The 15,940-nt window shown below is 37.7% G+C and overlaps 1 protein-coding gene across 2 annotated transcripts in view; it reads left to right on the forward strand.

Annotated features, from left to right (window-relative positions):
* LOC120527345 (rapamycin-insensitive companion of mTOR-like) overlaps positions 1 to 15,940 on the forward strand; it is a 151,142-nt gene that overhangs the window by 18,530 nt on the left and 116,672 nt on the right. Inside the window, exons 1-2 of one of the 2 annotated variants that reach the window (XM_039750641.1) lie at positions 1,612 to 1,850; positions 14,857 to 14,954. In XM_039750641.1, the coding sequence (XP_039606575.1) occupies positions 14,919 to 14,954 (36 nt within the window). In that variant the 5' untranslated portion in view covers positions 1,612 to 1,850; positions 14,857 to 14,918. Of the gene's footprint in view, positions 1 to 1,611; positions 1,851 to 14,856; positions 14,955 to 15,940 lie in introns of those variants that run through there. The other variant, XM_039750640.1, reaches the window with a different exon arrangement.

Consider the following 15,940-nt stretch of genomic DNA (forward strand, 5'->3'; position numbering starts at 1 on the left):
ATTTTTATTCTTCTTGAGAAGTAACAATTTTAAAATGATTACCTCACTGTCTCTTGCACAGTTTGGCTTAGATTTTAATAGTGCTTACAGCTCCCAACATTTTTTGTGATGCCTCACTTGCCATCTTGGAGCTCTTCATGTACCACCAGTGGTATGTGTACCATAGGTTGAAAACAACTTATGAGGTTCAGACATTTATGATGCTTTACATACTTTTGTCTTGCAATTTTCTGGCGGTGTTAATAATCCATTAAATACCTTAAATTACATTAAATCTTATCCTGGGTTAACTTTCCTGAATTTCTTGACGTAGCTTTGTTCACACATGTGCAGGATCTAGTAATTAACCTGTAAATTCTTGGGCTAGTTTTTGTGTGTGAAAGGGATTTTTGACCCCATCATTTAGCATTCATATATAGGGTGGTCCAGATCCAATTATGCAATTTTCATTATGCTATAACTTATTAAGTTTATTACATAGAAAATCACCCAAAAAAATCCCGGACCATCAAGAAGTGTGCGAACTGACGACATGAGGAATCGTCTTTGCACCAAACTGGAATCGTCCCTGCATAAATCAGTCATCCAGACAATGTGGATCTGCATAATTTGATCTGGACCACCCTGTACACACATTTATGCATTCTCAAATCTGCTTATTCCAGTTTAAGAATGCAAAATGTTGTAGCCCGTTCTGCTCAAAGCAGAAAACACAGTAGAAATGGCTCTAGACTACACTTGCGCAAATTCCACTAGGGCCAGTTTAGTTTTGCCAGTTCACTTATCACACATCTTTTAGGATGTGGAAGGAAAATCCATACAGACAAGGCAAAAGTGTACAGGCTTCACACACTGACCAGACACAGGGTATTAATCCACGGTACTAGATCTGTGAGGTACTAGTGCTAACCACTGCACCACAATTAAAACTTGCACTACAAAATTAGTTGGAGCCTGAGAGTAATTCGAAATACTCTCAACAATCAAAACTAGAAAGAAGTATCCTAAAATGACCCCTGTTCTAAAATATGTCCATTGGCTTCCAGCTAAGTTTAAGGCAGATTTCAAAATCTTCATACTATTTAGAGCTTTTAATGACTTTGGCTCCCTTTACTTAACAGAGTTCAGTAATACAGGGATGGGGAAAAGTAGGTTTACAGTTGTGAGTAGGCGGAACACAGAGTTTATTCTTATATTATTATTTATTATATTATTTATTTGTTTTATTTGTCTTTTTATTTGTTGTCTTATTAATATTAAAATGTGCTTGAGTGTAGCAATCTTATCCTGCATGTCTTTTTGTATGCAAACAACTGTAAACCTGTTTTTTCCCACCCCATATATGCAAGTTTTTGCATTACCACTGTAAGATCAAAGTCTTCTAAAAACTGTAAATGTACAGAAAGCCACTGGCATAAGTAAAACCTTTAGCTAAAAAGCATCTCAACTATGGAGTGTTCTACATTCTAGTATAAGGGGTGAACAGTTGTTCTCTGCCTTAGTCAATCAATCCTATGTTATTCTAGCTGCCTCAGAAATATGAGGCCATTACAGAGAATGTGAAGTGTATGATCCACAGTCTATGTAGAACAAGAAAATTCACAGCCCCTTGCCTCTGTTCCCTCTAAACAATCTACAGTTTCATATGGCACTTGATGAAGTCCACACTTGTATCACTCTAGGGGAAACAGAAATGCCAAGTGTCGAGTCAGTATCCTGTAATGCCTAAGATTCCAAATCATCTCTGACATCTCATTCCATGGACAGGAACAGTAGCTTCATCAAGGCTATCATAGTGACACAGTAGGACAGTGAGAAGATAAACAGTGGAATTACATCAGTAACTGAAGGTAATGATTGTTTTGATTTTTGTTTCACCACAAATTAATAAATAAAAAAAAAAATAAATCTATTAATATAAAGTGTGGTGTCAGGTCAGCATGTGTGACATGTGAAGATTTAGGCTGTGTTTGTAGTGGCTTTTATTGCTTGCTGTGCAGACAAGGGTAAGAAACAATACAGGTCACTTAGTAAGACCATGACAAGGTGAGAATTGTGAATGAAGTAAAATGGCAGGCAAGTAGAAAGAGATGTTTAGCTGTTTTGGAGGTGTCCAGTGGGCAATGGCAGGGTACCATTTTATATTGCGGCTTGCGAATAAAAAGCCATTTGGCACCTGTGGACTTGTCCGGTAATACAATACAATACAATACAGTTTATTTTTGTATAGCCCAAAATCACACAGGAAGTGCAGCAATGGGCTTTAACAGGCCCTGCCTTTTGACAGCCCCCCAGCCTTGACTCTCTGAAAAGACAAGGAAAAACTCCCAATAAAAACCTTGTAGGGAAAAATGGAAGAAACCTCGGGAAAGGCAGTTCAAAGAGAGACCCCTTTCCAGGTAGGTTGGGCGTGCAGTGGGTGTCAAAAGTAGGGGGTCAATACAATACAATATACACAACAGAATAATTCCTTAAGACAGCATAATAATAAAAATTTTAGAATTACGGTTTAACAGTAGATGATATGACATAATTAGGTTTGCATATTTTTAGAGTCCTGGAGACCTCATCCATCTAGCTGCATCTCCATTTGGCCATGCCACGGCTGAAACGCGTTCATGAAAGGACCCTCTTTCCCATGATTCCTGTGATCCTCCATCAGGGATGACTTTACCATAGGCAGGCAAACAACTTGGCAGGTGGGCCGTGGCACCAATGGCCACATTTGGGTACCGAGAAAAGAAACAGAATAGGTGAGGGTTAGTATTCAAATATAATTATTCATGTTACTTATGTTATAGTGCTAATGACTAACAACAGAGATGCAGTCTGTACAGTTAATCAGCAGCTCTAGTCAGGATATGCTAAACTGAAGTAGTGAGTCTTCAGCCGGGATTTAAAGGCTGAGACCGAGGGGGCATCTCTTATGGAAGCAGGAAGACCATTCCACAGTCCGGTAAGGCGGAATTGTCAAAGTATCAAGTCATAGTCAGAACAACCTCTCTAATTTTTTCCTTTACAGATGTAGCAGTATTTTCATAAGGGTGACCTGAATATTTTTAATTACATCTTATTGTTTAGGCATTATGCATCAAATCATTAGCCACATGAGATGGAGACAAATTGTGGGACTTGTCGCATTGGCTGACTTTGACAAGGCTTTTTAAATTGTGAATTTGAAAGCATTGCAATAAAAGGACATGCAGAATTCTGAGTTATTTCTCTTTTGCTTTCATAAGAAGAACTTAGCATTAAACTGACGGGGATCTCAGGTTTAAGAGTAAATGGGGCCAAATCAGTTGCCCTTGATACGTTTAGGGCACAATAGAAGCATTTAGAAAAACCGCTCAGAGTACACTTGTAGATCAAAGTGTAGAACCTTTGGGATTGGTAACTGTGTTGTAAAAGGATTTGGTTGTAAGTTTGACTATTGAATATAATAAAGTAGCCATTCAAAAATGACAGAAAGGCTGATTGTGGAAGTGAAATTTATAAACAGATCTGTAAAATACTACAGCTTTGCATTGTGCACCTGGAGTAACTCAATGCCAAAATTAGTGCGGGTAAAGTAAACAACTGTTCTTTTACAATCAAATGTCAGCTTTTGCCTTCAAATAAGACCCTTTTTTAATGAATTTGAATTATGTTTGAATAGCGAAGTTTGTTCTGATATCCCTAGTAGATAATAGTAAGTGCATAGAAAATACTACTCAGAGGCTCCCTGTATGACGTGCCCACCATCCATTCAATTCCATAAACCCACTTCATTTATAGGGTTGCAGTAGTGCTGGAGTCTATCCTAGTAGCATGGAACACAAGGCAGGAATAAACCCTGAGTGGTGCGCCAATCTGTGCTGGTTAAATCCATACACATGCCAACCCTTACTTATACCAAACCAAATTGTAATCACTTGTTTGCCAGATTAATGTCTTTGGAAGTATGTTTTTCATTATCGCAGGGATGATAGTTGTCATTAATGAGAATGAATGCAGGTTAGCTTTTACCTAAATTAAAAAAAAAAATCATACTTGAAATTATGTATGACAATGTGTTACTTGAGGAACAATAACAGCTTTATTAACACACTCACTTTTCAGTACTATGGGAAACTAGTGGAAGTTGCTTTTCCCTCTGATAGTTTTTGAGGCAGCATATGTAGGTTGAAGTATTAGCTTCTTCTTTTGGACCACCGTTTAATTATATGAACTGAGTTATAATGAAGTAAGTATAAAATCTTTATTGTGTTTTAATCAGAGTTTAGATCTGATGGGCTATGTATGATATATAAAATAGTACTTTAATTCACAAGCCTTTTAAAAAGACACATTAGGAATATCCTCTTTAATAAAACCCCTGTGTGTGTGTGTCTTCTGGTGAAATGCGCATGCGCTGGGCCACACGGCACGTGTTCTTCCTGTGCATTCCCTGTGCAGAGCGAGAGACACACACAAAGGTGCGTGCGAGACAGACTCACACACACACACAAAGGTGCGCGCATGATGTTACTTTTCTTGGTTGTTTATTAAGTCGTAAGGCTATAGCGCAAACTCTTGCAGTGTTAGTTTTCTCCATTGTTCAAGGTTTTCTTAGTGTTATTCAGTGTTTTTACATTTAGTTTACTATTACGCTGTGCATTCAATGGTATAATTAACTATATTTGTGCTTAAAAAATAAAAAAAATATATATTTACATGTAGTTCATATGGTCTGGAACGGATTAATTGTATTTATGTACAATCCTATGGGGGGAAATTACTTCGGTTCACGACCAAATCAGGTTACAACCAGAGTTTTGGAACGAATTATGGTCGTGAAGCGAGGTTCCACTGTATTACTGTCAGACAAAATTACAGGCATTTTACGGAAATACAAACCAGTATTACTCAGAGAGAAAATTAAAGGCACACAATACAGTGACGCATATTACAGCCACATACAAGGTCCCTTACCATTTAATATAGACTGTTCCTACTAATGTTTATGCACTACTGTTCTAGCGCCCGTTATTGTAACCGGCTTAATGTCTAGTTTTTAAATAAGACGTGTAAGTTATGTAGTTCACAAAAGGAAGACATGAACGTACTATGATCAGCCATAACATTAAAACCACTGACAGGTCAAATGAATAACATTGATTCTGTCGTTACAATGGCAACTGCCAAGGGGTGGGAAATATTAGGCAGCAAGTGAACAGTCAGTTCTTGAGGGTGATGTGTTGGAAGCAAGAAAAATGGACAAATTTAAGAATCTAAATGACTTTAACAAGCACCTACTAAAAATCATCCAGGGATTTACAACTGGTGAACTGGCGACATTGTCATGAACAACTAAGGTAAAGGCTAGCCTGTGTGGTCTGATCCCGCAGAAGAGCTACTGTAGCACAAATTGCTGAAAATGTTATTCAATCAACATTTATTTATATAGCACATATTCATACAAGAAAATGTAGCTCAAAGTGCTTTACAAAATGAATAGAAAAATAGAAGACACAATAAAAAATAAACATAAGTCAACATTAATTAACATAGAATAAGTAAGGTCCGATGGCCAGGGTGGACAGAAAAACAAAAAAACTCCAAAGGCTGGAGAAAAAATAAAATCTGTAGGGGTTCCAGACCACGAGACCCCCCAGTCCCCTCTGGGCAATCTACCTAACATAAATCAAACAGTCCTCTTTGTATTTAGGGTTTTCATGGAAGGACCTGATGATGATGGTCACGTAGACTTCTGGCTTTCAGTCCATCAATGTTGGAGCATCATGATGCTTTGAGTAGGTGGTGGTGGCGCAGGCCGCCACCACAAAGAAACCAGAAAAAGAAACAGAAGAGAGAGTTGGGGTTAGTATGGATTTTAGAGCCACTATGAATAGTTATTATGATGAATTGAACATACAGAGTATCAGTATTAAGTTAAAGTGAAGTTATGAGAAGGCCATGTTAAAGTAATGTGTTTTCAGCAGTGTTTTAAAGTGCTCTACTGTATTTGCCTGGCGAATTCCTATTGGCAGGCTATTCCAGATTTTAGGTGCATAACAGCAGAAGGCCCCTCGCCACTTCTTTTAAGTTTAGCTTTTGGAATTATAAGGAGACACTCATTTGAAGATCTAAGGTTACGATTTGGAATATAACGTGTCAGGCATTCCGATATATAAGATGGAGCGAGATTATTTAAGGCTTTATAAACCATAAGCAGTATTTTAAAGTCAATCCTGAATGACACAGGCAACCAGTGTAGTGACATCAAAACTGGAGAAATGTGTTCGGATTTTCTTTTCCCAGTTAGGATTCTAGCAGCTGCATTCTGCACTCGTTGCAAATGATTTATGTCTTTTTTGGGTAGTCCTGAGAGGAGTGCGTTACAGTAATCTAGTCTACTGAAAACAAAAGCGTGAATTAATTTCTCAGCATCTTTCAATGATATAAGAGGTCTAACTTTTGCTATGTTTCTTAAGTGAAAAATGCTGTCCTAGTGGTCTGATGAATATGCGATTTAAAATTCAGATTACAGTCAACGGTTACCCCTAAATTTTTACTTCCGTCTTAACTTTTAATCCTAGTGCATCAAGTTTATTTCTGATAACCTCATTGAATCCATTATTGCCAATTACTAAAATTTCAGTTTTCTCTTTATTTAGTTTGAGAAAATTACTATTCATCCATTCAGAAATACCAGTAAGACATTGTGTTAGTGTATCGAAAGAGTCGGAGTCATCAGGTGCTATTGATAAGTACAGCTGTGTGTCATCAGCATAGCTGTGGTAGCTCACGTTGTAACCTGAGATAATCTGACCTAACGGAAGCATGTAGATTGAGAAAACAGCGGACCCAGGATAGAGCCTTGTGGAACACCATATCGGATATCATGTGTCTTTGAGATTTGATTACCACAACTCACAAAGAATTTTCTCCTGCCAGGTAGGATTCAAACCAATTTAAGACACTGCCAGAGAGGCCCACCCATTGACTAAGGCGATTTCTAAGAATATTGTGATCAATGGTGTCAAATGCAGCACTCAGATCTAAGAGGATGAGAACAGATAAATGGCCTCTGTCTGCATTTACCCAAAGTCATTTACTACTTTAACAAGTGCAGTTTCTGTGCTGTGATTTGTTCTGAAGCCTGACTGAAATTTATCAAGAATAGCATGTTTATTGAGGTGGTCATTTAACTGCATAATGACTGCCTTCTCTAGAATTTTACTTAAGAAGGGCAGGTTAGATGGGTCTAAAATTTTCAAAGGCAGAGGGGTCAAGATTATTTTTCTTAAGCAGGGGTTTAACTACAGCAGTCTTAAGACAGTCTGGAAAGACCCCGTATCTAATGACAATTAACTATGTCCAGAATATTGTCAATTAGCACCTGATATTTCTTTGAAAAACCTGGTTGGTATTGGGTCAAGGACGCAGGTGGAGGGTTTCAGTTGAGAGATTATACTATGTAATTCAGGTAAATCTATCCTGGTGAAAGCATTTAATTTGTTTATAATGGAGTACCGGGCTTTGGAGATATACTATGTTATCTCTAATATCATTAATTTTTTGATTGAAAAATACAGCAATGTTCTCACAGGTTTCACTGGAAGTATTCTGGGGGCATTCCTTTGTGTTACCTGGGTTTAACAGACGATCAATTGTAGAAAATAAGACTCTGGGATTACTAGCATTGTTATTTATAATATTAGAGAAATAGCAGCCTCTCAAGACGGACAGTGTTATTGTATTCTGTTATTTTAACCTTCAATATCTCATAATGGATAGTTAGTTTAGTTTTCCTCCATTTACGCTCAGCTCTACGACATGTTCTTTTTAAATCAGACACTCTTTGGGTCTTCCATGGAATAACAATGCTAGAAGATTTTTTAACTGTCTTTTCAGGTGCAACTATGTCAACAGCAGTTCTTACTTTAGAATTAAAGTTTTCCACTTTACTATTTACATTATCCTCGCTATTATAGTTGGCATTATAAACGGACTGATTGCTTAGAATAGTTGTAAGCTTTAAAGCTGCTGATGAGTCAAAGAAGCGTTTTTTAACAAAATGCTTCTCATGAGTGTTTTCTATCTTTATTTCTATATTAAATAGTAGAAGGAAATGGTCTGATAGACCATATCAATGACCTGCTTTATATCAACTTTAAGTCCTTTAGTAATCACTAAGTCTAACGTATGACCTGCTTTATGTGTAGGCTGATTAACGAGCTGTCTCAAATCAAAAGAGTCCAGGAGGTTCATGAATTCCTTTACCTTTTGGTCACACTGATTGTCGACATGAAAGTTAAAGTCGCCGACTATTAAAAGTGTATCATAGTTTGTAACTAAAATTGACATTAAGTCAGAGAATTCCTCAAGGAAAGGCGTTATATTTAGGAGGTCTATACACGGATAATACTAGAACGTGAGAATCTCCATGAATAACAACGGCGAGATACTCAAAGGACTTAAATTTACCAAAACTAACATCTTTACATTTTAATCGCTCGAGTAAATGTTTGCCAAGCCCCCCTTTTTCCCTGGCGGTCTGCACGAGTAAAACTGTAATCCGGAGCGCAGATTCATTAAAACAGCCGCCATTGAGTTAAGCCATGTTTCATTTAGTGCAATAAAATCAATCTTTCTATCACTAATAAGATCGTTTATAAAAAATGTCTTGTTAGTTAAAGCTCTAACATTTAATAGTGCCATATTTAATGTTTCTGAAGGGCAGAGCTGAATTTTATGCGTGTTATTGGTAATCGGAACAAAAATTAAGTTATTTTTGTTACGCCGCTCTGTGTGTACTTTTTATGTAATCTACAATCCGTTTTTATAGTCTTAATGCAGTGTTGATCTGAAGTAGTAATTTCAATTAAATTATTGGTGTTTATGCCGCACTGCCTAGATTTTTTACGTGCATTAAGATTTGTTATTAGATTATTAATGTTGTGCACTTTAACGGAAGACTCTGTTAAGCCATTATGTCCTATCAAAGCAGTAGCATTACGTAAGGGGTTAAAAGTAGAAGTAGACAGTCAAGATAGACGAATTACCTTAGCGATGTTTTCGGAGAGGACCCGGGCGCCAAATCTATTCGGATGCAGTCCATCCCGCTTGAAGAAGCGCGGCCTTTCCCAAAAAAGATCCCAGTTGTCTATAAACCCGATGTCTTGATTCTCGCAGAAGCCTCTCAGCCAGTTGTTTAAACCCAGCAGACGACTGTAGTATTCATTCGATCGTCTGACGAGAGGTAGTGGACCCGAGATGAAGATTTTTGCGATGGGGTCCTCTCCTTCGTGTCTTCAACTAGTGCTGCGAAGTCAGCCTTGAGAACCTCGACTCTCGTGCCTTATGTCGTTACGCCGGCGTGTAGAATGATGGATCCAATTGCCCTCTTGTGCTTCTGGTAGAAGGTCAGCGCCGCCTCATCACATCTCGAACTCGAGCACCGGGAAAACAAGAAACAAAGGATTTTCGATTAGGGCACGTGATATTCAGGTTTCATACAATCGAATCACCTACCACGATTACATCACCCGGGGTTGAAGGCAGACTGGGGACGCGGAGAGGGTCGAATCGGTTCTGGATTTGAATGCCCGCCTGTGCCGATGGAGGTGTTCTAGCCTTGAACCCCCGCCTGCAAAGCTGAAACCCGTCGAGGTCTTCATCAGTGTTGTCGTTGCTCCTATGAGGCGCGGGGGTGAAGCTTACTTGCCCTTGGACTTGAGCGGCACGAGGTGGGGTTGATGTTACGCCGACTTCAGTTGTTGGGTGTGGTTTGTCCAGCAGCCGAGTCTTCAAGTCTCTGAGGTACCTTCATCTGGACAGGAGTTTCTGAATCTGTTTGTCGAGTGCCTGGAGTTCTTCGACAACGACGGCAACGCGATTCATCTCACTGTCGGCCATTGTCTGCTTCTACTTCCGCTTCCGCTTTGTCACCTAGGAAAGAAAGAGAGAAAGTTAGTGGATGACTGGCGTCCTTCAACATCTGCAATAAGATGCTGCAGATTTTCTAGATATTGCTAGATATGAGAGAAAATTGTCAAAACACACAATGCATTGCAGCTTCCTGCGTAGCCAAAAACAGTCACAGTGTCCAGGCTAGTTTCTGTCTACCACTGAAAATGCCTTCAGTGGTTACATGAGCATCAGAACTGGACAATGGAGCAATGGAAGAAGGTGGCCTGATCCAATGAAATAGTTTTGTTTTAGATCATGTGGATGGTCATACGTGTGTATGTCGTTTACCTGGGAAAGAGTTGGCAGTAGGATGCACTAAGGCATTATTCAGGAACGGTTGGGAGAACATGACAAAGAGTTCAAGGTGTTGACTTGGCCTGCAGTTTCCCAGATCTCAGGAATCTTAAGAATATTCTGGAAAGTGCTGGAAAAACAGGTCAGATCCATGGAGACCCAAGCTCGTAACCTATGGGACTTAAAGGATCTGCTGGCAACGTCTTGGTGCCAGATATCAAAGGACACCTTTAGATGTTTTGCAGAGTGCATGCCTCAACAAGTAGGGGGACTACAAAATGTTAGGCAGGTGGTTTTAATGTTGTGCCTGATTGGTGTAAGAAAGCAAATAATTTAATTGTATAGTTTAAAGCATACTGTCCTTTATTTTATATATTCTTTTTTGTCAAGAGTCATTCAAGTGGGCAAAACGCTAGAGTGACATACTGAAATATGGCAACATGTAATTGTGGAATTCAGTGCAATATTGGCATTATCAAATTTGCCATTTTGTAATTCTTACTCAATACAAACATGTTTGAAACTTTTACTCAGGCATATTTTTTTATAAATTATTTTGAGTAGATGCAAAATAGAATTAAAATATGTTTACTATATTTTGTGAAGAAGCATTTTCCTAAAATAGACCCAATTTCTAACTGTTTTTCAAAAGATGCACCAAACTGCTGTAGAACAAAAATCCAGCATATCAACAGCAAATACAGCCATATTTTATTATGAGCTATGGAGTGTATTTTAGATATTTTTATTTGGCAATATCTCTGAATGGAGCTGAAATGAAAACAACATTCTGAAATGAATGAAAATATTATGCACTACCAAGCACACTTTTAAAGTATTTGCATTTTAAAGCACTGGTGGGCGTTCATTTGTAATTATGCTTAGCTTGAAAATTAAAGTAATGCCAATGTGTTGTTGAGGATACTTATACACCCACGTACAGTCTGCCTTGGCCTTCAATGTATTACTATTTCCACAGCATATTATGGCACAAATTAAATGTTAATTCTGTGCTGCAATTGCAGAAATAAACAGGAGTGAAAAATGAATTTGATTGACGAAACAAAAGAGATGAAATTCTAAAGGTAGTGCTTATTAATGTCATATGCAGTATAATGGAGACCTGTTGCAGATGTATCTAGAGGAGTGATTGGAAGATATTTTTTTCTTATATAAAATTAGTATTATATGAAATAGAAAGTTAGAAGTTGTTTTGTTTGGGGCCATCTAGCTTTCAGAAAGAAGAATTTGTGATAAGGGCACTATTGTTGCAGTAGTCCATCAGGATTATTAAATTGAGGCTACATATATGTACAATAAAGCCTGATGTCTGATCCATGCCGTATGTATTAACAAACTGTGATACCTAATGCATGAGTTTAATAAATGATGATAGATGTACTACTCAGAAAAATAATGGAGCCTGAGAAGACATTGAAAGAGAATAACTTGCAATAAATGTAACTTGTACTTTAGAGCTGTGAAACATAACTGATAAAAACAGCCCCAAACCATGGTGGACAAATGTTTAAATTAATTACCACATTATGCCTGTTGGCTGGGGGCACATGATATAAACATCAGGTGTTTTTCTTCTAAGAAGTTGAGTCATTTTACTCTTATGCAGGGTAAGTTAACTGGAAATGACAAATTTTCTGCTATTAATCTATGTAGTTATGAATGTGCAGAACTATGGACTAAAGCCACATTTGAGGTTCGTTTCTGCTTTGTGCCAGAGTAGACCTGGTCCTCTTAACTCTGAATTTGAATTTGAACAGGTGTTTAATATGGATGTTTCATTCCCCTCTTCTTTGTTCCCAACTGTAATTCTTTGACATTTACCATATTAATAATGTGTGTGTCTATGTATAAATTAATCCACTAATGGTACTTGCCTTCTACATTTCATGGTTATGGAGTCCAGGCATTTTTGGCAATTTAGAACTACCAATTAATGTAACCTGCTCATGGCTGTGGATGAAAATCAATGTATGAAGATTTCAGAGAAATGAAATGCATAGAATACATAGTCAGCTTTGTGTTTTTTTACACAGGTGGAATCCATTTGTAACAAAATTCATAGGACCATGTTATAACGAACATGGGGAAAATATGATGGGGTTGATTCACCATCTGTAACAGTAGTGGCACAAGGACAGCTCCGTAGATGCTCTGCATTGCCCTTGGTTTAGTTTACCAGAAATAACAAATTGGTTGTCCTCTCCAGGATCAGGATTACAGTGTAATGTGCTTGTCGCACAATGTTTAGAACATTTGACACTGGGCTTTGACTTGCTCTTCCTTGCACTCTCTTTCTCTGCCACAGAGGTGATTCTGAATTGATGTTTCAGTACTTTATCAAACCCAGCTTTATTCAGCTTGAAACAGGAATAGCATGGTTATTTATTGTAGTGGGATCTACCACTCTCCTTCCTATACACAGACACAGCAATCAGGCAGGGTCGTGGCCATGTTAGTGGCCAAGTAATACATTTTCCCTGAATTTATAATGTTTCTTGCATCACCCATCAGCGGCAGGGGCTTGTAACATGAGCGTGATCTTTTTGGATTTGTTTTGCGGAGAGTTGCTACAGTGCTGGGTGCCTGCGGTTGCCCCATCAACTAATAGGCTGTCTATAGGCCACCAGGTGAGCTGGGCGTTCATATCCTTCTGTTTGTACAGCCATTTTAGTGTGGCATTATCAGTCACCAGGGTAAACTGTCGTCCTCAGGGATAGTAACAGAGGGCTTCCACCACCCACTTAATCACCAAGCACTCCTTTTCAATAGTCAAATAATTACGCTCCCTGGGTAGCTGCTTTCTGTTGAGAAACCTGTTGGGGTGCTTTTCCCCCTCAAAACATTGTGAGAGCACCGATCCTAAACCAAAAGCGCTAGCATCTGTTTGCAGAATAAATTCCTTCGAAACGTCTAGAACCTAGAATTGTGATAGAGCGGATTTTAGGTTTGCAAAAGATCTCTCACAGGCGTCGGTTGAGACAACACTACGATTCTTTCTGCCCTTTGTCAAGTAAGTAAGGGGGACAACCCGATGTGCTAAATTGAGAATGAAACGCCTGTAATACCCTGCGAGCCCGAGGAAGGCATAAACCTGCCTCTGTGTTTTGGGATGGGAATCTGCAAGCACCTCCCCCACCTTATCCATCGTTACATCTGTAGCTTAAATATCAAGACATCCGTTCCTTACTGCACATATTAAAATAATTAGGCAAAATTTCACTCAAATGATAGATCTTAAATCTGGGAATTAAACAAACAAAAAAAAAAACAAAACAAAAAGAGACTCACTTTTAAGGGCTTGTTCCATCTAAAGAGAAGCTTACTTTTCCACCCAGGTTTAACCTAAGAGGAAAATGTGGGCCTTGTGTGCCTCATCACTGTAAGGCAAAACATTTATTAAATCCAGAAACATTGCTGTTAATTTTTAAAAGGGAACCTGTTAACAACCAGTGATGTTTACTAATACCATTTTTTACTGTGGGAATGACTTGTTAATACAGGTTAAATATAATTTACATTAAAAAAATGACTTACAGTAAATACATCCTGTTCAATTTGACCTGCTTACAAAAAATGAATTACTGGACAGCCAAATGTTTACTCACCTATCACAATGTTGAGAATTTCGTGGTTGTGGTTATCAACTACAAGAAATACTTTCTTGCCATAAATTTTTTTGCAAACTACATCCATATGTTGTTTAAAGATACAGGGCAAATGAGTTTGAGGAAGACTCATTTTCTGGCAGTGAGCTTCCCTCTTTACAATTGTTTAATGAAGAAAATACGCATTTGAACACAAAGCCACAAAATCCTCCACAAACTGATGTTTTCCCTCTGTCCATTTTATATTCTGTATTGTTGCCTGAAGGAAAACATTCATTGATCTTAATTTTTCTTTGTTCTTGAGATGGTTTTTGGATTTGACATGGTCATTGCAAGAATCTTTTCATTTCCAGTCGATGGTATGTTGGGGAGACTTACAGAAAAGTTGTTGCGCAGAATAATAACAATCACCACAAATTTTTCAGTTATGCTTGTGTTTCTTAGTGTTTTTTGAACGTAGTTGGGGCATTTGATACTATTTGCTTTAACATTTTTAGCGTCTCATATACAAAAATATATATATATCTCATATATAATATACTACCTGTGTAAGCCCATGCTGTAAAAAGCCTGGGCTCCTACAAACTATTGAAATCGCCACAAAAAAAATTGAAATGCAGAATCGGCTGTTTCATTTTCCGGACATGCTCGACCCCCTTGTCTATCAGCAGGTAAGCGAGTTTGTCTCCGACTTGTTAATTTGGGTCCCCCTTGCCGGCTCTTTAAACTTCATTGCTGTAGCTTCGCACTTCCGGGCTGGACAGACAGACACACACACTTCCACACGTAGACTTCGTTTTTTTTACCTGGAAACATTTTATACGGTATGGCTTTTTTTTGTGAAGTAAATGAAAATAATTGTTTCAGCAATACTCCTTATTTGCAAAGTTCATTTATCCACTTAGTAAAATTGTAGTTGGATACAGACTACTTGGAGTAATGAGTATATGATGGTGGTTTCTACTTGTAACATTCATATTGCTTTTTTTTGTCTCTTTCACAGACCCTGCTGACAACTTGCGGGAAATTCTCCAGAATGTGGCCAAACCCCAAGGCGTTTCCAACATGAGAAAGTTAGGCCATCTGAACAATTTTATTAAGGTATTTTTTGTGTATATAACCATTATTTTTAAGCATTGTTTGCTCTGAAGAGAGTAATAGCATAATTTTTATTTAAAATGTTTTGAAATGTAAAAAATATGGTGCTTGATTTCTTGGCTTAGTGGCTAGCAATACTATCAGCATTCTGGATTTAGCTCATGGCCTGGTCTTTTGTGTTTTAAGATTACGTAGATTTTGTCAAGATACACCAGTTTCCTTTAACATCCTAAAGATATGCATTTTAGCTTAAATGGAAACTATAAATTTGCCCAAAGTGAGATTGTGCAAAGTATGCTGCAGCTTACATTATTGTGTTGCCCATAATGTTGTCAGAAATGAGCTGTGCTCCCCTGCAGATCTGTAAAAGAAAAAGCAGGTTTTAGAAAGTGTTAAGAGATAGACAGATTTTTGGATGCCATAGATTTGTTCTCTGAACAGTTATACATTTTTACACTTGATATAGTAATAGACAATAAGAGTGGACATTTAAACAATACTATGTTAAACTGAGCCTTCCTCCTTTTTTTACCATTTTGAAAGGTATGTCATGTCAGTAGTTTCACATCTCTCTTCATATTATGCAGCAAATGAGTATGTAATTTATACATTTTATACACTTTATTTTGATTTGAAAATTGGAAAAATAGAATGCAATTCAAACATTAAAATAGAATGCGCTTTCCTGAAAATATCATCAAGCATTGTAAGGTAATATATGGTTGATATCTGACAATTTTTAAAGTTGTTCAGCCTTATTTCTGTGGAATTCTTAGTCATCAAGAAAGCCTTCATTTCTGATCAGATATAGAAATTATAATTTAAATCATTATGTGACTTTTCTTTCCCCAGAAACTAATTTTAAATTGTGTCTTCACGTAAAAGCTTTGCTCTAATTGAAAACCATTATATTATTTGTAGATGGGGATTACTGCTTAAGAAACAGACTTGAAATGTATATATCGTAGAAAGAAAAGATTTGTTAAGTT

This window comes from Polypterus senegalus, chromosome 4, assembly GCF_016835505.1.
Source record: "Polypterus senegalus isolate Bchr_013 chromosome 4, ASM1683550v1, whole genome shotgun sequence".
NCBI classification, from domain to species: Eukaryota; Metazoa; Chordata; class Cladistia; order Polypteriformes; family Polypteridae; genus Polypterus; species Polypterus senegalus.